General features: G+C 47.3%; 1 protein-coding gene and 1 pseudogene across 2 annotated transcripts in view; both read left to right on the forward strand.

The window, feature by feature from the left end:
• Positions 1 to 20,385, forward strand: part of PRKAR1B (protein kinase cAMP-dependent type I regulatory subunit beta) — an 88,549-nt gene that overhangs the window by 43,928 nt on the left and 24,236 nt on the right. For both annotated transcript variants that reach the window (XM_066640526.1, XM_066640525.1), the window contains exons 5-7: positions 1,089 to 1,150; positions 2,291 to 2,337; positions 12,287 to 12,445. In XM_066640526.1, the coding sequence (XP_066496623.1) occupies positions 1,089 to 1,150; positions 2,291 to 2,337; positions 12,287 to 12,445 (268 nt within the window). The remainder of the gene's footprint in view (positions 1 to 1,088; positions 1,151 to 2,290; positions 2,338 to 12,286; positions 12,446 to 20,385) is intronic.
• LOC136633844 (5S ribosomal RNA) lies at positions 16,511 to 16,632 on the forward strand (annotated as a pseudogene).

Raw genomic sequence — 20,385 nt, forward strand, 5'->3', positions numbered from 1 at the left:
ACTGCCTTAAGAAACAAAAAGTGGATTTCTTTAACTCAAAACAGACCTATGAGACTGTTCTGAGAGCCAGTGAGATGTTATTATGATGCAGCATGGAACCAATAAGGTATTAATATGGAGCAGGCAGGTTTCCCCCTCAATTTGCACTTTTTAAAAAACCCGGATGTGACGTCACTTCCGGTTATGACATCACTTCCGGGGCATCGTTTTGAGCTCCGCACTGGGCTACACGTTCATTAGCTACACCACCGGGGAAAACCACACATTGTACACAAGGTCCTGATAGTTAATATTAGTGAAGACAGCTTTCCTGCATAGAAACGTTTTTGAAGATTTTGTGCATAGAAAAGTAGCAGGGGGGAAGTGGGTGTTGACCCTTTCTCTGCTGGCCATTTAGCCATCACGGTGTGCTTCTTTTCTCTGCCACCACCAAGCCATTTTCTTCTGACACAAAAAGTATTTCCTTTGTTCCAAATGAATATTTCTGATACCTTGACTGACTTTCATACGTTTAAGAGAGCTGTGATCTTTTGAAAATAAATTATGGTGGATCAGGATTGTGTGCTTGTGTGTTCAAATTCTGGTCTTCTGGAATCAAGCAGAGGGACTAACTCCTTGATACTGGGGACTCTGTGCATGTCTGCACTATAGATTTAAACCAGCTCTTGGACCGGTTTAAGTGTCATGGCTATAGATTGGAAAAAACAGTTATGTAAAAGAACTAGACAACTTCTTCCCAGACAACTGGTATACTCTCACAAAAATGAACAATTTCCAATGTTCTCTGGGCAGGTAAACCAGTTTGAAAACCATTTAAAAGAGCAGTATAGAAAACCTGTTATGTGAACTAGAACTGGAACAAAATGTTGTGCTAATTTGACGTTCTTCATGATTTTTGAATCTGAGTTTTGAATATGTTAAAACTGTTTTTCTCAGTGTCCTGAGTAGATGTGACCCCGAATCTTAAAGTAGTTGTATACGTGCAACCTTCTTTTTGCACTGAGCAGGAAGGATCACAATTCATGTAGAATTCAGGGTTTTTGAGCCAATGAGATCTCTATCCATTGCATCTTTTTCTACTTTTGCAGTGACATCTTTGACGCCATGTTCCCTGTTACACACATTGCTGGGGAGACAGTCATACAACAAGGTAAGCACTAACTACTTAATACACATTGCAGAAATTGTGTGATGCGCTGTGTTCCTTGAACTGAAATCAGTTATTGCCTCCATTAGGGCCAACCAGAAAGTAACAGACTGTCATATGGGGGGGGGGGGGTTTGGACCCAACAAATTCCTTCATTCAGGAGATAGTAAGCAAACAGACAAGAAGCAAGAAAGTGGGCGTGTTGCAGGAACCCACCATGATCTGTACCATGCATAATCTAAAGTTAGAGTGGGGAAGTTTTCTTGTAGCCTGAAGCCCCCCCCCCCCGAGAGGCATGAGATGGTTTCTGGATGGTAGCTCCTTGAGTACCCTCCTTTAGAGAGGATTTCGGGACAGCCGTCTCATTGAAAGATGCCAGGAGCCTGGATCTTGCTTCTCTTCAGCAAGCTGGGGGGGAGACCAGGTAGGAGTGGAGTGCTGAACTTTTCCCCTGCTCTCCCCCTCAAGCTTCTTCTCCAGCCACCCCCCTCCATGGGCAGGTTTCGGTTCTGTGTTTCCATTTCAGGAGCCTGGACTAGCGGAGGATTTAGTGCCCATTGCCTTGGTGCCATGCTGGAAATGTACACATTTAGCTGCCTTTTGCTGAGTCAGACCTTTGGTCCATCCAGCTCAGTATCATCAGACACGGACTGGCAGCAGCTTTGCAGGGCTTAAGAATAAGGGACTTGCCCACAGCTACCTGGAGACTGAACTTGGAATGCTCTGCATACAAAGCAAGTGCTCAGTTACTGAGTTAGGGACCCTCTTCGTTCACATCCCCCTGGTTCTGCTTCGCTGAAGAGAGAGACGAAAGTCAGGATGGTGTAATGGTTCAGGAGTTAGACTGACCTTGGGCCAGCCACTATTTTTCAGCCCCACCTACCTCACAGGGTTGTTTTGGGGACAAAAGGAGGAGAGGAACTGTGGGCACCTCATGGGCAGTATGAGAAATGTGAATTTAAAAAAATAAAGAAAAATATATGCATTGCGTGTAGACTCAGAAAATGGGCTAGAGCCAGAAGAGGAAGTGTGAAAATGGGCCTGGGAATTTAAGTTCCACAGGCCTGTGCAGGTATCTACTGGACACATTTTGGAAATGGTTTTGAAATGCACCAGCTCTTCTTTGTTTTTATTTCCCTGCAGGAGATGAAGGAGACAACTTCTATGTGATTGACCAAGGAGAAGTGGATGTAAGTTGGAATCCATTCCTCCACCTTAAATACATTCTGATCTTTATAGGGCCAGCCACAAGGCAGTGAGGGTGAGAATTTTGCATCAAATCTCAGTCAGCCTTGTCAATGGGCTAGTCCTGGTGGAGAAACACTTTTCTTTCTTTCTTTCTTTCTTTCTTTCTTTCTTTCTTTCTTTCTTTCTTTCTTTCTTTCTTTCTTTCTTTCTTTCTTTCTTTCTTTCTTTCTTTCTTTCTTTCTCTCTTTCTCTCTTTCTCTCTCTCTCTCTCTCTCTCTCTCTCTCTCTCGTGCATGTGTGTGTGTGTGTGTGTGTATAAGAGCCCTGCTGGATCAGACCAACTGTAGCTGGTTAGTGTCCAGAGGTTCGCAGGTTCAATCTCTAGCACAGTGTTTCCCAACCTTTAGAAGCCCGCAGACCACTGAGGCAAAAATTAGAATTGTCATGGACCACATGCAACCCCCTACCCCCAAGCACGCAAAAAGATACAGTTACATTTGGTAGTTCATGGTGGAGCACTTAAGACACTGGAAGTGCTACGTAGATGCAGCTACTGGTGGTCCATTCTTGGCCCTCTCTGGTGGTCCTTGGAGGAGCGCTTTCTCAGTGAGGTCCTGAAAGTGATTGAAGGTGATCATCTTTTTTTTTTCCTAAGATGTTGTGGACTATTTCTCAGGGGTTCGCGGATCACCTGTGGTCCGTGGAGTTGGAGTTGGGAACCACTTTTCTAGTATCTCCAGGTCATGGGAACTCTGGAGGACTACAGTCCTAAGCTAGAAGGACCCACTGGTTTAGATCATTTTAAGGTCACTTCTTGTATTCAGCCAGATGTGTTCAGGAAGCCCAGAAACAAGGACTTCCCCTGTTTCTCCTCAGCACTCTGCCCTGTGATAGGTACAAACCTGGTATTTATGCAAGGTCTATTTAGCTATTATGGCTAATGGATAGATCTGACCTCTTTGAATTAGTCTAATCCTCCTTCAAAGGCCTGTAAGCTCATAGCTATCACTGCATTGTGTAGGAGAAGGAAGACTGTTAAACAGAAGAACACAACTCCTAGAAAAGACCAAGCTCCTCTAGGCCAGCATCCTGTTCTAGCCTCTGGCTAAACTAATCCCCTCTGAGCCCAGAGACAAAAATTTGACCCCTTATGTCATGCAGTATTCTTTTCATAGATGCACCCAACTTGTTTATTTAAACAAGCAAGCAAGCAAACATAGTGATGTGCCTTGTTTCTAGAGAGTTCTAGAGAGGCGTCCAAAATTAGATTTGGTAGCTCTCTCGTAGGCATAATTTCCCATGTGGCGCAGTCGCGAGCCAAACTTATTTGTCCGTATAAAGTCGGTTAACGTGCTATCATCAGCAAACAAATTACTTTAGGTTTTAGAACCCATATTAACCACAGCTGCAGGCAAGAGAACTTGCCACTGAACCATCAAGATGGAAGGCTATCAAGATGGAATGCGCCTGGGGGGCCCTGTGAAACCCAAGTCTTCTCTTCTCTCTCTAATCACCCCGGTTAGGTTATGTGCAACTCAACTAGTGTCTTTCCCCGGAGAGGATGAGTGGGAGCCTCAGGCTGATGGTTTCATCTTCAAAAATCTCAATTTGCTCTTTCAAGCTTGCTCTGAAGAGCCGAGTAATAGATTGGGGGTGCTCACACAGGGAAGGCTTCCCCGAAGCAGACGTGAGGACTCAAAGGTTGCCCCTTTGCCCAAAACGTGTTTCTTCATCTTGTTTTGTTTTTTCAGGCAGATAAAGATCCATCACAGGCTGTTTTTTTCAGGATGGCTACTGGGCTGCATCCCCTGTAGTCTGGGCTCTGCTCCAGTACTAGATTTTTATCCCCCATTTGCAAGGGTTGGCATCCTCAAAAATGGCTGTGACATTCCTACGTCCATGGCATTAAAGAACCTAGACCGGTGGTTAGAGAGCCCTGGTCAGGAACTAATTTTTAACAGGGCCACCACTCACATCTGTTGCCACATCTGTTGCCACTTTGGGAGAGTCCTACCCAGTTGACCTCTGCTTGCAATGCAGTGCCAAAACTACATTTTCTGAGGGCCACTGGGGCTTTGGGCCCTGGTGCGCAGCCTTTGCATCACTCCAGGGTCCAGAGAGGAGAGATTTCCCCCACCCTGCCACTGAATGTGGCAGGTGAATATGATTTAAAAGGAAGGCAGAAGGGTTGGGAAAGATTGGGTGTTCCAAGGGGTCAGGTGGAGCCAATCAGAAGCTTAATATTAACCAGTGTTATAACAATAGCACTTTCTGAGTGTGCCAAGCACTTCAGGTGTATTGCCGCAATGTTGTCATTACAACATCCCTGTAAGGTAAGTTTTATTATTCCCATATCACAGCTGGGGAAGACTGAGGCTGAGAAGATTGCCTAAGGCCACCTAGTTAAGTTCATGGTAGAGACGAGACTCAGACTGGGAAAATCCTGGTTCACAACTCACTCACTTAACCACTATACAGTGGCTCTCCTGATCCGCGGGCTCGGCACCCACGGATTGGAATATTCGTGGATACTGCGACCCTGGCTGGAGGCCTCTAGGGCACAACTTGAAGGCGCTTCTGATTTGTCAGCGTGACCCCTCCCTGTAGATTTGATTACCCACAGAATTTGGTATCTGCAGGGGTCCTGGAACCGAGGGCCTGCTGTACTACCCCAGTTTATTATAACAGCACTACCTTGGGAGATTTGTTTTATATTGGCCGAATTGTCCACAGTAATAAAATATGAGACCAGCTGATGCCTAGGAAAGAGGTGTGAAACCTCCTTCTTTGGACTTTTTGGAAGCAAACGCTGAGGGCATCTTTCAGGGGTTCTTGAAGTAGCTAATCTCTCCCCCCCCCCCCGTCAAAGAATCACGTAACCCGATCCAGTGGGCTTGGCTTCCTGCCTTGAACCTATTTCAAGACAGAGTGAGGTTTTTTCCAGCCGCCTGGCAGTGCCTTGCAGTTATTTTAGTGAAAGTCAATTTTCTTTTCTTTCTTTCTTTTTTTTTTTTATAAAAAAAGCACTTGTTTGTGTCAGGGGACTGTCTAATTGGCATTGTTGGGAATTGAAAAACCTCACACTCCGCAGGAAATCCGCACGACACGTTGTTCCTGCCAGGGAAGGTGACTGTGCCTCAGCTGCCGGCCTCGCCACGTTTGTTTGCCGGCCTGCATTTTGTTTGGCGAGAAATAAAATGCAGAAATATCACAAGGGCAGAGTTTGTAGAGAAGCGTGGCAACTTGAAAACACACACACAAGCTAATGTTACAGCACCTTCACCGTTAACTGGCTTGTCGTGGCATAGACAGGTCTGGATCTTGACTCTACCCTAACAGAAGGCAAAACAAAATAGGCACCAAGCAACTCTCGATTTCTATGTCAAGAAGAGTTGAATTAAGCAAGCAAAGAAATGTAGCACAGTCCAGGGGTGTCAAACGGAAGGCCCACAAGTGGAGTGTGGCCCCCAAAGCAATTTCCCCGCCCCCATTATAATTGGGCTCTCCCAGCCATTATAATTGGGTTCTCTCATAACTTGAAAATATGAACCAGATTTGCATATTTTCTCTTCTGTCATTTGCCGCTGATGAGTTTCTAAGGTGAGAATGATGTGCTTATTTCTGGCCATCATCTACTTAATGATGTCACTTCCGGTTTAATGATGTCACTTCTGCTCCTCAGCGGGTGCCACGAATGCCGACTTTGGCCCTCTGTATGAAATGAGTTTGACACCCCTGTTCTAGTACTTCTTTCAGATTTCTCCTTGAAACCCACATTTTCCGTGGCACAATCCTTCCACCCTCCACCTCTCGGGGTCCATGATTCTGGCAATCCACCTTGAGTGGCGGGGTGGGTGGGTTGCCCACCTCTGTCCAACCACCCACCATTAGAGACAGTCTAGCCCACCACTCTTCTCTCCTTAGTTCTTCCTGGTCTGCTCCTTTCCGCTCTTTACAAATCCAGGGAGCTGGAGGAAGAACTATGGAGATGGTTAGCACACCGCCAAGTGAGGAGGGGAAGCACTTGGTGCTCAGTTAGGCAGTGGATAGTCTTGGGCCAGCCTGCCTCCCGTACAGAAAGCCCAAGTACGGGTAGTGTAGCTGAAGGCCTGTTCTTCCTCCATTTATCCCCATCTCCATCTTCCTCCCACCCGATATTCTTTTCCTGTGCTGAATTTTGAAAGTGGAAGCAGAAAAGAGACTTGGGAAGAGGTCAAGGCCTCCCTCTCCTCTTCCACTCCTCTACTTCAAATCACCCACCCCACTTTGCGGCAAGGCAAAACAGAGTCATTGGAGCTTTTGCACATTTTCCTTGGAAAGTTTAATTAGAGCTCATGTTCCCCCTCCCCCCCAAGTTAAAACTGGAGACATAACTTGTCCCTAACACCCAAAAAGGTTTGCTTCAAAAACATGTAAGAGTAAGAATTACCTTCCCTCAGAGGAGCCTCGCCCTGCATTTAGACATGAATCACTCTGCTGGGAGTTCACCTTGATTAAAAGGAGGCAAGCCTGGGGCACTGACTCATCCAGAGATGCAACAGGCAGTCATCTCTTGTGGGCTGTGATTCTGTGTGGGATTCTGTGATCTGTGAGCTGTGATTCTGTAGTGGGAGGTGGTTCAATGCTCCACTCTGACTACAGATTGATCTGCCCCCACTGGAGGCCAAGCCAGCACATAAAGGATACAGAGGCTCCTGGCCAGACTTTTCTGGCTCAGAGGAGGCTGTGGGGCTGAGTGAGTAAGAATCTCTTGGCTGACTCTTGCCACTGCTGCCGAAGATACTTTGGGTGTACATGTGTGTTCAGGGGTTGGCCTGGCCACGTAGATCCTCAGATGGGCACAGATCCTGAACTGGTGCCCAGCCTGGTTGCCTTCTGTGTTGACCGCACCCCTGTGAATGGCTACGGAAGCAGGTGCGAAGGAGGAGTGAGCCTCTGTAGCCCTGCCTCCTGAGGTCTGTTGGATGCACAGTCATCCCACCTGGGGAGTCCTGGTTAGGGATGGCACGTGGGGTATGAATAATTTGAGAAATAATTAGACTTCGCTTGATAGTCAAGCAGCGTCCTCCAGACCGCTTGTTAATTAGCCATTCAGCTCCGAATATGGAAAATACATCCACCAGATAGGAGAGCGGCTTAAGGTTTTCTGTTCCAGCGGTCAGGTGGCAGCATCGGTGCACGGAGAAGCTTGGCCTCCTGCCTGAAAGCCTTTGGTGAAACAGAAATGATGAGCTTCTAGTAAAAATGTTAAAAGTACCTGCTCCGAAGTGTGTGTTTTGGGAGGGGGAGGGGGAAAAGAAGCCCAAATCCATAGTTCCAAATATAAACCCTTCTTCCTGTTGGTGAGTTTCATTTTACAAACTCTACTTTTTTTCTGCATAAAGAGACAGCGTCAATCAAGCTTTTAAAATAGATCTTAAGATGATTTTTTTTTATCATTACCCTGATTTTTTTTAATCATTTATCATTACCCTATGGATAATATCTGGTTGAATCTGCAACTACTTTGCAGTAACTCTCCAGAGCTTTCTTCTTGTTAATATGGGGTGGGGACTGGGAGAGGGTATGAGGAGGGTAAGTGCCCCGTCTGATAGTAGCTGCCCCCCCCCATACAACTGGACTGCAAAGTTCTGTATTTGAAGGGGTGGCGAGAGGGTGTTCTGGAGGCAGGGAGGAGGTATAATGGTGGAATGGGGTTAGGGACAAGCCTGGGAGGGGAGCAGGATTGGCAGAGGAGGCCTCCGCCCTATGTTTACCCACTTCCTGGGCCTGCTGGCATAACATGGGGCTTCCCAGATTTGTGCCAGCGACGTTGTCGGTATAGATCCGAGCAGCCTCACGGGGTGGCTGGGGCATTGCACCAGGTAAGTAGAAAAATATCCCTTTACCCTGAGTAGATCTCCATCCTCCTCCTCACCTGGGCTGGATACAACATGGGCCATGCATTCCACGTGCACCAGTGCAGGTGAGGGTTGGGCTGTAAACTTCATAGCTGTTTAACAGTGGATTCTTCCAAAGAGTCCTGGGAATTGTAGTTGGATGAGGGTGTTGTCTGATTTCGAGAACTACAATTCCAGTGTTTAGATCTTTAAACTAAAACTATCTTTAGGAGGAGGAGTTTGCAAAAAGTGGGTGATCAACCCCCCTGCATGCAGGTGGCCGGATGTGGACGGTCACGTATGTATGTGTGAGGGACTGGGGGTACATACTCAGCTTACCCAGAATGTTTGGGTGCCTACTTGGGAGGAGGAAGAGAGAGTTATGTGCATTCTCTCTCCTCCGCCGTCTGAGTGCAGAAGGGGCTGCTGTTTTCTGCTATTTGGTCTGCCTGCAAGAGAATCAGGCTTCCACGGGTAATTGTCCTTGTTAAGAGGAGAACCATGCCAGCCTCTGAAGGAGGGTAAAGTCAGTTCACTTGGGAAAGCATACAAATACCCCTCACAGGCTGCAGTTGTTCATATAAAAAGGAATGGAAAACAATAGAGGCCCAGCAATGCTTTTGATCTCCAGAAAGTTGCACGCTTTGGCGGCATCGATGCTCTTAATATTTGGGTATCTGCAGTTCCACATTCCTTCTCAGCAACATGAAAGCAAGGGGAAAAAGAATTTAGTTCTCTAAGTACTATGCAGCTGGGGTCAGCTGCTTGAGGAACAAAGAGGAATGCCTGGATTTTGTGCCGACTTCTGCCGGGTGCAGTCTGGAGATACCTTCACCACACAAACCTATTAAGCAGGTTTCACTCCGGGCTTTTGGTTTTGGAAATAAGTAGATTTCCACAACCTCCTGCAGCGGGGATTGTTAAGGCCTGACTGGCACAAGTTTTTATGCGGCTCCAGGGTCCCCCACAAGGCCGATAAATGTGTGCCTGCTCTGGTCGTATCATCAGCCTGCCTTTGCCCATTTAGCTCAGTATCATGCGCACTGGAGATTTTCAGCAGGTCAGGCAGGACTCCGAAGAAGGTCACCCACCTGCTGTCTCTGGAAGGCGGATCCCAGTTCTTGACAAACCAAAAGTCACTGCGTCTGTTCTGACTTGCAGCACCTCTCTCCAGGGTCGGCCTCGGAAGGGGTGGGGCCCAATTCCGCAAAGTCCACACAGGGCCCCACACACTTGTTTTGCAGGACCCGCCTGCTGTACAGCCCCCCACAGTGCAGACCCTCCCACTTCCTGCAACAACTTGCAGCAGTGGCTTGGGCCACACGTGGCACCGGGAGCCAGCATGGCACCCAGAAGTAGGTTGATGGTGATGCACTGATGTTGGCATGTCACCTCCAACTGCTTCTGGCTTGGCTCAGTTTCAGGCCAGTTAGAAGCAGGGGCAGGCAGGAGGGCCCAGAGAGAGCTCTGCTCAGCGCACCCAGTCTCTGCACAGAGGCTTCCCACCATGCGGAGTGCCGGCTGCGATCAGGTGACCCGTTTACCGCCGCAGCACACACCCCTCTCAGCCTCTGGGCCCAATTGGACCAAACTGGTCCTGTTTGGCTAATGCTGGGCCTGCCTCTCTCCATGGATTCTGAGGGGTCTTCCTCAGCTATCCTTGGAGATGGCAGGGATTGACCCTGGCGTCTTTTGCAGGCAGGAAAGATGCTCAGCCATGGAGCTACGAGCCCTCGTTGAGAAATTCTCTAACCTAAAGGCTTCCTTTACGCCACTCAGAAGGGGGGCAAAAATGGCCTTTAGTTCTCCGGAAGCAAAGTTGAAAGAGCTCTGTTTGGTTTGCGATAGAAGCCCCCTCACACGGTCCTGAATTTGTCCCTCCTCATTCTTTCTCAGGAAATTAGAGGGCTTAAAATAAGCTGGAACTTTTAAATAGAATTTTTCCAAAAGGACAGTCTTCCTTTCCTTTCTTTTTTTCCTTTTTTCCCCACAAGTAAACTTAGCACGGCTGAACTTTCAGCCAAAGGACAGGATGACAGAGCAATATATCATTACTCTACTTTGTCATCATCACGAAGACAAAATTTACTGTCAAGTCTGGCCAAACATTGAGGTTTTAGTACAGTGGCTTCCCCCTTGGAGCACATCAGTCGTTTGTCTGAGGGTATATTTTTTTTCCTTTTATGTGACTGAATACTAGAAAATGGCATTTTTATTGGGGAAATGAGTGCAGGACCTTAAGTTCACACCACTGGGGACTTGCAGCATATCCAGATGGCAGTTTTTACATGGGCTGGTTGGTTGCCAGAGAGCAGCGGAGCTTCTCCTAGGGCATATCTATACCGCAGACGTGAACCGGTTTAATAACAATTAAGCTCTCTTCGAAATGGGACCCGAGGACCTGAAGGTCTATGCGGGAAACTAGGAATGTCTCAGCACCCCCTCCAAACAACATTTCCCAGGATTCGGCGGTGAAAGCTAAACTCATTGTGTTGGCAACCTTCAGTCTCGAAAGACTATGGTATCGCGCTCTGAAAGGTGGTTCTGGAACAGCGTCTAGTGTGGCTGAAAAGGCCGATTCGGGAGTGACAATCCCTTCCACACTGGGAGCAAGTGCAGTCTGTCCCTGGTCTGTCTCCCTGGCTATGGGCCTTCCTTCTTTGCCTCTTTGCCTCAGTCTTTTGGCCAAGTGTCTCTTCAAACTGGGAAAGGCCATGCTGCACAGCCTGCCTCCAAGCGGTCCGCTCAGAGGCCAGGGTTTCCCACCTGTTGAGGTCCACTCCTAAGGCCTTCAGATCCCTCTTGCAGATGTCCTTGTATCACAGCTGTGGTCTACCTGTAGGGCGCTTTCCTTGCACGAGTTCTCCATCGAGGAGATCCTTTGGGATCCGGCCATCATCCATTCTCACGACATGACCGAGCCAACGCAGGCGTCTCTGTTTCAGCAGTGCATACATGCTAGGGATTCCAGCTAGTTCCAAGACTGTGTTGTTTCGAACTTTGTCCTGCCAGGTGATGCCGAGGATGCGTCAGAGGCAGCGCATGTGGAAAGCGTTCAGTTTCCTCTCCTGTTGTGAGCGGAGAGTCCATGACTCGCTGCAGTACAGAAAGGACGCAAGCTCTGTAGACCTGGATCTTGGTATGTTCCGTCAGCTTCTTGTTGGACCAGACTCTCTTTGTGAGTCTGGAAAACATGGTAGCTGCTTTACCGATGCGCTTGTTTAGCTCATATAAGCTGGTAGAGCAGAAATAGGTTACGCAGTGTTTCTCAACCAGTGTACAGGTACCACAAGTGGTACTTGAGGTGGAGTCTAGTGGTACCCGTGGGACCCTGGATGCCTGCCGCCTAGCTGCGAGACCAGGAATGTAATGCAGCAAACAGTGGTAGGAGGCTTGGCTTGGTGGGCAGAGCTACAAAGCGTGCTTTTCTGTGCCCGAAAAAGCCCTCCCGTCCACCCTGAACCTCTCCTCTTACTGGTGTTTGTCGCATCATATCTGTGAAAGTGGCCTTTTTATATAAGATGTTTTCCCCGTTTTGTGAGAGGTTTCTTTTCCGTTCCCCAGTGCATTGGTGTTTTCCTACACCCCCCCCCAAATAAAACCCACACTGCAGCTATCTCCTCTCCAATCCTCTCCTCCTTTCAAGTCTGACAGTCTTAATGAAAAGGCAGCAAAAGGTGTCAGCTCTGGCCCTCAATTCCATGAGCGCACCAAACTCCAGAAATGGGGGAAAGAGCGTTTAGATGCCAGCAAACCGCAGGGAACTGAAACGCACAAAGAGTAAATACAATCATTGTACTAAAGCAAGAAGACTTGAAATTCTGTCCACAAAGCAGGTTGTTTCCCTCTCTCCGATGTTGTGTGTGTGAGTGTGTGAAGGCAAGTCTGTGAGGAAACGGCTCAGCAACCTATTGTCCTTGGACTGTTGACTTCCAGAGACCCTAGCATGAGAAAGAAAGCTATTTCTCTGTGTGTGTTTGTGTGTGTCATGTGTATTTTAGAGGACAACCCCTTCCCCCCAACTGAGTTTCTTTGACTCCATTGATTTGCTTCCCTTTTGTGTCGCCGGTAGGTGTATGTGAATGGAGAATGGGTCACCAGCATTGGCGAAGGAGGCAGCTTCGGAGAGCTTGCGCTCATCTACGGAACACCAAGAGCAGCCACCGTCAAAGCCAAGACAGACCTCAAGCTCTGGGGCATTGATAGGGATAGCTACAGACGCATCCTAATGGTGGGTTTAAAACCTAATTACTTGCCTTAATTCTTGCCACTGTTTAACCGGCCCCTTTTAACGATGCCATAAACCTCCATGGAGCATGATCGCAGTTTATGGCAGGGGTTAGAGGATTTTGCTCAGGGCAGTGTCGTAGGCCCTGCTGTGCTTGCAGAATAAATGGTCAGGCACAGGAGTGGACATCTATGGGAAAAAAGGCACTACTTGTTGACTGCTATTTCATACATCACCATTATGGAAAAAGGAGAGGCCTCCAATCACCACCTGCCCGGATCCAGTAGTGCACCTGCCTCTCTTCCTCTTCCTCAGATTTGAAAAAGACAGAGGGAATAGAGCGGAAGAGGAGGTGTGGAGGAGAGACTAGAGAATTGGAGACACTCTAGCCCAGGGGTCAAACATAAGGCCCATGAGCAGGTTATGGCCCAAATAAAGATTTGCATATTTTTCTCTTCAGAACATAAGAACAGCCCCACTGGATCAGGCCATAGGCCCATCTAGTCCAGCTTCCTGTATCTCACAGCAGCCCACCAAATGCCCCAGGGAGCACACCAGATAACAAGAGACCTCATCCTTGTGCCCTCCCCTGCATCTGGCATTCTGACATAACCCATTCCTAAAATCAGGAGGTTGCGCATACACATCATGGCTTGTACCCCGTAATGGATTTTTCCTCCCGAAACTTGTCCAATCCCCTTTTAAAGGCGTCTAGGGTAGACGCCAGCACCACATCCTGTGGCAAGGAGTTCCACAGACCAACCACACGCTGAGTAAAGAAATATTTTCTTTTGTCTGTCCTAACCCGCCCAACACTCAATTTTAGTGGATGTCCCCTGGTTCTGGTATTATGTGAGAGTGTAAAGAGCATCTCCCTATCCACTCTGTCCATCCCCTGCATAATTTTGTATGTCTCAATCATGTCCCCCCTCAGGCACCTCTTTTCTAGGCTGAAGAGGCCCGAACGCCGTAGCCTTTCCTCATAAGGAAGGTGCCCCAGCCCCGTAATCATCTTAGTCGCTCTCTTTTGCACCTTTTCCTTTTCCACTATGTCTTTTTTGAGATGCGGCGACCAGAACTGGACACAATACTCCAGGTGTGGCCTTACCATAGATTTGTACAACGGCATTATAATACTAGCCGTTTTGTTCTCAATACCCTTCCTAATGATCCCAAGCATAGAATTGGCCTTCTTCACTGCCGCCGCACATTGGGTCGACACTTTCATCGACCTGTCCACCACCACCCCAAAATCTCTCTCCTGATCTGTCACAGACAGCTCAGAACCCATCAGCCTATATCTAAAGTTTTGATTTTTTGCCCCAATGTGCATGACTTTACACTTACTGACATTGAAGCGCATCTGCCATTTTGCTGCCCATTCTGCCAGTCTGGAGAGATCCTTCTGGAGCTCCTCACAATCACTTCTGGTCTTCACCACTTGGAAAAGTTTGGTGTCATCTGCAAACTTAACCACTTCACTGCTCAACCCTGTCTCCAGGTCATTTATGAAGAGGTTGAAAAGCACCGGTCCCAGGACAGATCCTTGGGGCACACCGCTTTTCACCTCTCTCCATTGTGAAAATTGCCCATTGACACCCACTCTCTGCTTCCTGGCCTCCAACCAGTTCTCAATCCATGAGAGGACCTGTCCTCTAATTCCCTGACTGTGGAGTTTTTTCAGTAGCCTTTGGTGAGCGACCGTGTCAAACGCCTTCTGAAAGTCCAGATATATAATGTCCACGGGTTCTCCCAAATCCACATGCCTATTGACCTTTTCAAAGTATTCTATAAGGTTTGTGAGGCAAGACTTACCCTTACAGAAGCCATGCTGACTCTCCCTCAGCAAGGCCTGTTCGTCTGTGTGTTTTGAGATCCTAGCTTTGATGAGGCATTCCACCATCTTACCCGGTATGGATGTTAGGCTGACCGGCCTATAGTTTCCCGGGTCCCCCCTCTTTCCCTTTTTAAAAATAGGCGTGACATTTGCTATCCTCTAATCTTCTGGCACCGTGGCCGTTTTGAGGGACAAGTTGCATACCTTAGTCAAGAGATCTGCAACTTCATTCTTCAATTCCTTAATAACTCTTGGGTGGATGCCATCAGGGCCCGGTGACTTATTGATCTTTAATTTATCAATTATCTTCTGTCACTTGTAGCTAAGGAGTTCCTAAATGAGAAGAAAGTGCTCATTTCTGATCATGACCCGCTTAATGACATCACTTCCTACTTAATGACATCACTCCCAGCCCTCCGCAGGCATCAAGAATGCTACCTGTCCCGCTGTGTAAAAAGCATTTGACACCCCTGCTTCCAGCCTGTCACTCCGCTCTTCTCAGTACTTCATCTTCCTCTGTTCCCCGATTCAAGAGGAGGAGGAGCTGTGCCCCCCCACCAATGCACCGTTTGAGACGACTCCCTCAGTTGTCCTCATGGACAGGCCAGCCCTGGGAGGCTGGAGCCAAAAGCGACCTTGCAAGGAGGGAAGGGGGCCCACCTTATCACAGTAACAAAAAATCCATAAAGTAGGGTTCTTATTTGTTGCTGCTATTCACAGAGGAGAGCTGGTTGCACAGAAACAACCCTTACAAGGCAAGACTCTGTTTTTGCATTCTCCTCTCCCCCATTCATTTTAGTGGGGCATCTGCAGGAGAAATTATCGGTGGATTGGGCCCACAGAAGCATCTCTGTTGGCAAATCATCCTTCCCAAACCAGAGCTTGGTCAGTGGACTTCCTCCCACTTTTAAAAACTCGCTTTCTCACTCATTTGGTGGGAAATTCATCTTTACCACTGATGAGCGAGATCAGATGGAACGTATTGTGCAACCCTTCTCTGGTCACCCGTAACTTCTCCGAGGAGGCCCTGGTGCTTCCCACGTTGACCATCTGACTAATAATTCCCTTGATTCCTGGCCTGAGTACCTTTGTGGGGCTTTCTGTAAGTAAAGAGAATCATCTGCAGGTTCCACCCAATAGCACATATTAGCCCGTCTCCTGCTGCTGATTGAGTGGGTTTCCTTACTGGGACCAGGTTCGTGACTCATCCATGTCCATTAGTCAGTCTCTTTCCACAAACTATCTTCACCCTTTTCTCAACCTGAAGCTGTCAAACACATTACTGTTGAGTCTGCCAAAGTCCAGAGTGCAGGAAAGAGGGTTTGAGTATCACCAAAAGCCAAGAGAAAACAAATGCAGTCTTCAGAGGGGCAGTTGTGTTTTTATTAGTAATGATACAAGAGGGGCCTAAAGCAGAATGTTGCAGGATGAACATCTTCCTGTAAGTGAATTCAGTAAGGCTTACTTCAGAGTAAGCACAACTCTGGATCACAATGGAGAGCTGCAGAGGCTAGACTGTAATATCCGGTGTAGAAAGGTCAGCCTTATCTTTCTCTGTCTCTCTGCTTCAAATCTTCTTCCCCTTTTCCTCCCTCTCTTTGTAACTCTCTATCTCTCCCTCCTTCACTTTATTTTTTAGGAGTGAGATGCAGTTCCAAATCTTGCACTTAGGAAAGTAAAACTGAAAGTCCTTTCCAGGGCATCCTGCAGCAGGTTCCAAATCATAGTAATCTAAGTAACTAAGCAAGGCTGAGGCTGGTCAGTGGTTGGTTGAGGGACTGCTGGGCTGCCCCACTTATGCTTCTCTGAATTCTACCATTAAACAAAGGCAGAACATGCATGTAATTGAGAATCAGACCAGCAACCGAGGGCTAGAAGATGCATCTTGGGTGAGTGTCCACTTCGTCAGGTGCTATCCTCACTGGGTAAATGAAAGAGATGGAGGAAAAGATACACCTAAGAAGTGATGAGGCCAAAAGGCCACGCAGTACAATAGATATGGGGCGCTTCTGTGCAAAGCTGAAATGTATACAAGATTGACCCTTCACAATAGCCCTGATGGGTGATAACATATCTCCTGAGCTTTGCCGTGCTAATGATGTTAGGAGAGAAATCCATGGTCCTAAGCAACGCTCTGTGCTAGTTTAAGTCTGCAGTCCTATGCTTATGTACCTGGGAGCAAACCCCACTGAGATGTAGTCTGTGGTAGCAATAAAAATAATCACCCCAAATCATAAGGCCCAGCTGCTACCCTGCATATGCCGGATCTCATCTGATCTTGGAAGCTAAGCAGGGTCAGGCCTGGTTAGTACTTGGATGGGAGACCGCCTGGGAATACCGGGTGCTATAGGCTTATACCATAGTCTTTCGAGACTGAAGGTTGCCAACCAACCAAAATGAGACACACCAGCCTGCAGATGCACTTACAAATCTTTAGAGTGCTGCAAGACCCCATGTTGTTTTTACAAAGTATTCACCATTCTTGTGGTTTTCTCCTCCATCCCATATCTTCTTTCAGTCTTGTTTCTCCCTCTGGTTCTTGACCTTCCCTTTCCACTATCTTTCTCTTCTCTTTCCTTGGAAAGACCCTTCATGCTGCTCAGGCCTGTGGTTCTGAACTGTGTTTTGCCAGCAACACTCACAAGTCACCTTGGGTCTGAGAATAAGTTGAAATTCCTCAGAGAAAAAAGCAAAAAATTGAAATGGGCCTAGTGCTGGATTTCCATTTACCATGTATGCATAGACAATTCAAGGTATTTTGTTTTCGTGGTCAGTGCACACTGTAGTAATAATAATAATAATAATAATAATAATAATAATAATAATAATAATAATAATATTACAGGTATTTATATACCGCCTTTCATGGTCTTCAGATTTCTGCTCAGACTTTATTTCAAGGTGGTTTACACAGGCAGGCTATACTAAATCCCTATAGGGATTTTTACAATTGATGAAGGTTCTGTCTTTCAAGAACTACAACATTTCAGATGGATCCTTTTATGATCTGGTATCACATTTTGGCCTCCAGTTTCCTCCCACGCAAGCTGACAATCCTTCATATCTCACTAGAAGGGCGGCCAAAGAGCAGATGGAAAAATTCGGCTTGGCTTGTCAGCTGCTTCAAGGTCTTGCCATTCACGGTGCCGGTGGCCTCGAACTGGCGACCTTCAGCTGCTGTCTTCAGGCAAACGGAGGCTCTACCCTCTAGACCAGACCTCCTGCCCTGTTGTAGTCTCTCTCTCTCTCTCTCTCTCTCTCTCTCTCTCTCTCTCTCTCTGTGTGATACTCTGCTAAGAATGTATAATGTAAGCATCATTCAGTATCCGGCTTGCTCCATTCTTTATCCCAAGCCAACCAAATGCTGGCCAGAATTGGTCTTTTGTCTGTAAGGTGAGCCTCTCTCTGCTGTTCTCTTGGTCGTCACTGGTTTGGTTTCTTCATTCAAGGTGAAGCTTTCTGGGGGACATAATAGCTCTTTCATAGCACAGATGTCATTTTGGAAGGACCAGGGATGGAGTGGGTAGAGGAAAGAAGAAGAACCCGGAAGCAAGCCAGCAAGTCTGAAGCCAAGAGTCAAGCAGAGGGGGAAGCAGATCTGAGGAGTGGAAAGCAAAATGAGAAGCCACGGAGAGTGGCGTGGAGAGGAGTGGGTGGTTTGGAGCAGGCTCTGGAAGGTGGTAGATTCTCTTGAGACCTCCACGCAGCCAGCAGACGGCCTTTTTCAGCCCAAGCCTCTCCAGAATTCCTTCTTAGAGCTCAGATCATCTTTCTCGCTCCGTCCACAATTATTGATGTGGATGGCAGGGAGGCTCCGTGCGAGGGTGCAGTGGAAAGATGGAAGTGCTGGGATCCACCTTTCATCATGTTTATTTATTTAGGGTGTTTGTTTACTCCCACCAAAGCTGCCGAGGCAGCCTACAAAACAAACAACACAAACACTTGGAAACTTGGAGGGAGGCGTTCCCTCCCCTCACCGAACGGACGGGCCGCCCCTGCAGTGAGGACCGTGATGGTGATGCGTGATTCTAGTTTTTTTCGTACCTGTGCAACTCTGAGGCACTTGGGACCCATTTGCCAGCACTTGTCCATGGAGTAATTCCTCATCTCTGCCCACGGCAGGTGGAGCTAAGGGGGGCTGCTGCTTAGATGATCCCCCTGCTGTGAAGGACTTCATGGCCTTTTTTCATCCTTTCCAAACCTTTGATTCTCTGGTTTTGAAGTGTGAGAGGGCAAATTCCCTTTCCCAGCCTCCCGTCTACTCATCCGGAGCAGGATTTGAGCCAGTTGGAGGCCTTTGCCTATTTTCAGTATTTCTCAACCCCACCAGGCATCCGAAGAGCCATGAAAAGCAGTGCGGGAAAGTTGATCCAAGAGCCGTTAAGCCGTAAAAGGATCGATCTCTAGAACATGCCAGAAAACTATCTGAAATAGCAGATCAGCCTAGTGTTTGGAAGAAGAAATGAAAGGCTTGATGTCTCTCCTTCTGTAGCCATCCCTTGGCAACACCTGTAGAAGAGCACCCTCCTCCAGGCCACAGCCCCAGCCTTAGGGGGCAGCCTTAGGGGGCAGCCTTAGGGGGCAGGGAGGAGGAGCCAATCTGGCCAGGAGCACCTACAGCAACAACAGAAGCAGGGTTTTTTTTTTATGTTGTCTTTTCATTTATGTTTTCATTCCTAGGAATCGTCCTCGATTTTCAGCCTTTTTCAGAAAAAGGCAATTTTCAGCCTTTTTCATCTCATGGCACACTGACAAGGTGCTAAAATGGTCCATGGACCCCGTTCTGCAGCATTTAGAGCTTTTGACCTATCCCTAAGGTTAGCCCCACCTACAGAGCATTTATCATCCATTGGCTATAAGCAAAAAGGAAGCAGTTGACCTGTCGGGAGAGCTATTTGCAGGTAGACTGTACATGCAGATTTATTTTAAGAGGATGTTATAGCTCATTCTTGGCAATAGATTCCATTGGCAACTCCAGTCGGCCACGTCCACTGCCCCTTGACAACGTGTGGGCAACCTGACAATGTTTCTCCAGGACAGTGTGTTTATGAGGACTTTGGCTAGTCTTTTCTTGACCCCCTCAGGCAATTCATCTACCATCACTCTCCTTGGAAAAACATCTTTGCAGACTCAAAGATCTCAGAGGCAGGTGGATTTTCCCCAGCCTTTCTAGTTGGTCCGACCCTGTGCAGTGATGTGGTTTGTTATATGACCGTTGTTCATCTCTCACACTCTCTTTGGGAGTTTTGCCCTCTCGAAACATCTGAAGATTTTTCCATTGGCTGCTCTGCTTGTTGAAACCTTTTTTGACTGTTGTCCGGCTTGGAAGGGGGGAAAAAAAGAGAAAAGAAAAAAGCAGGCGCAAGCCATGCAGCTTTGAATGTTTATCCTGCCCCATAAATCACCGCTGAATATTTTAGCAATACTCCTGAACTCCGTTTCTGTTTGTCAGGAACTTTCTGGCAATGAGACATCCAGATGGAAAGGAACACAAGATCGCAGGTGCAAGAACATCAGAGCCACAGAAACCGTCATCTCCCTGACTTTGTGTGATGGTGTGTTTGCAAAGGCTAATCGAAATGGCATCAGCTTGTACTTTCTTGAAGCTATATCAGGTTGCAAGCCCTGAACTCACTTGATATCTGTAAATCCCTTTTCGGCATTCTTCTTTCCCGCTGAATCTGTGCCATGGATATTTTTTTCCCCCCTTTCTTAGATCCCACAGATACAGCTTTCCAAAATGAACCTCTCTGGGATCTTGTTTTGTGGTTCTCACTTTTGACAAGCCTTTAAATGACTTTTCCCCTGTAGATTTTCAGAAGTATCCTATCTCTAAGAGCCACCTGTGGATTTTGAACGTGCTTGTTTATTAATAATACAACCATGACTTCTTTTCAGGGATTTCAACAATGTTTAGTTGGTTAATCATCCATCCTTCAACCCATACAAAAATGAATTAAATTTATGGAAGCACAAATATTGTTTGGGCGAGTGGGGGGTTTGTTTTGTGCAAAATGTCCCACTTCCAATTGTGGTGATAGTTCTGGGGGCCTGGAAAATGGAGTGAAAATATTCACCCATTCAGACACACAGAAGGCAGAAAACT

This window comes from Tiliqua scincoides, chromosome 13, assembly GCF_035046505.1.
Source record: "Tiliqua scincoides isolate rTilSci1 chromosome 13, rTilSci1.hap2, whole genome shotgun sequence".
Taxonomy (NCBI): domain Eukaryota; kingdom Metazoa; phylum Chordata; class Lepidosauria; order Squamata; family Scincidae; genus Tiliqua; species Tiliqua scincoides.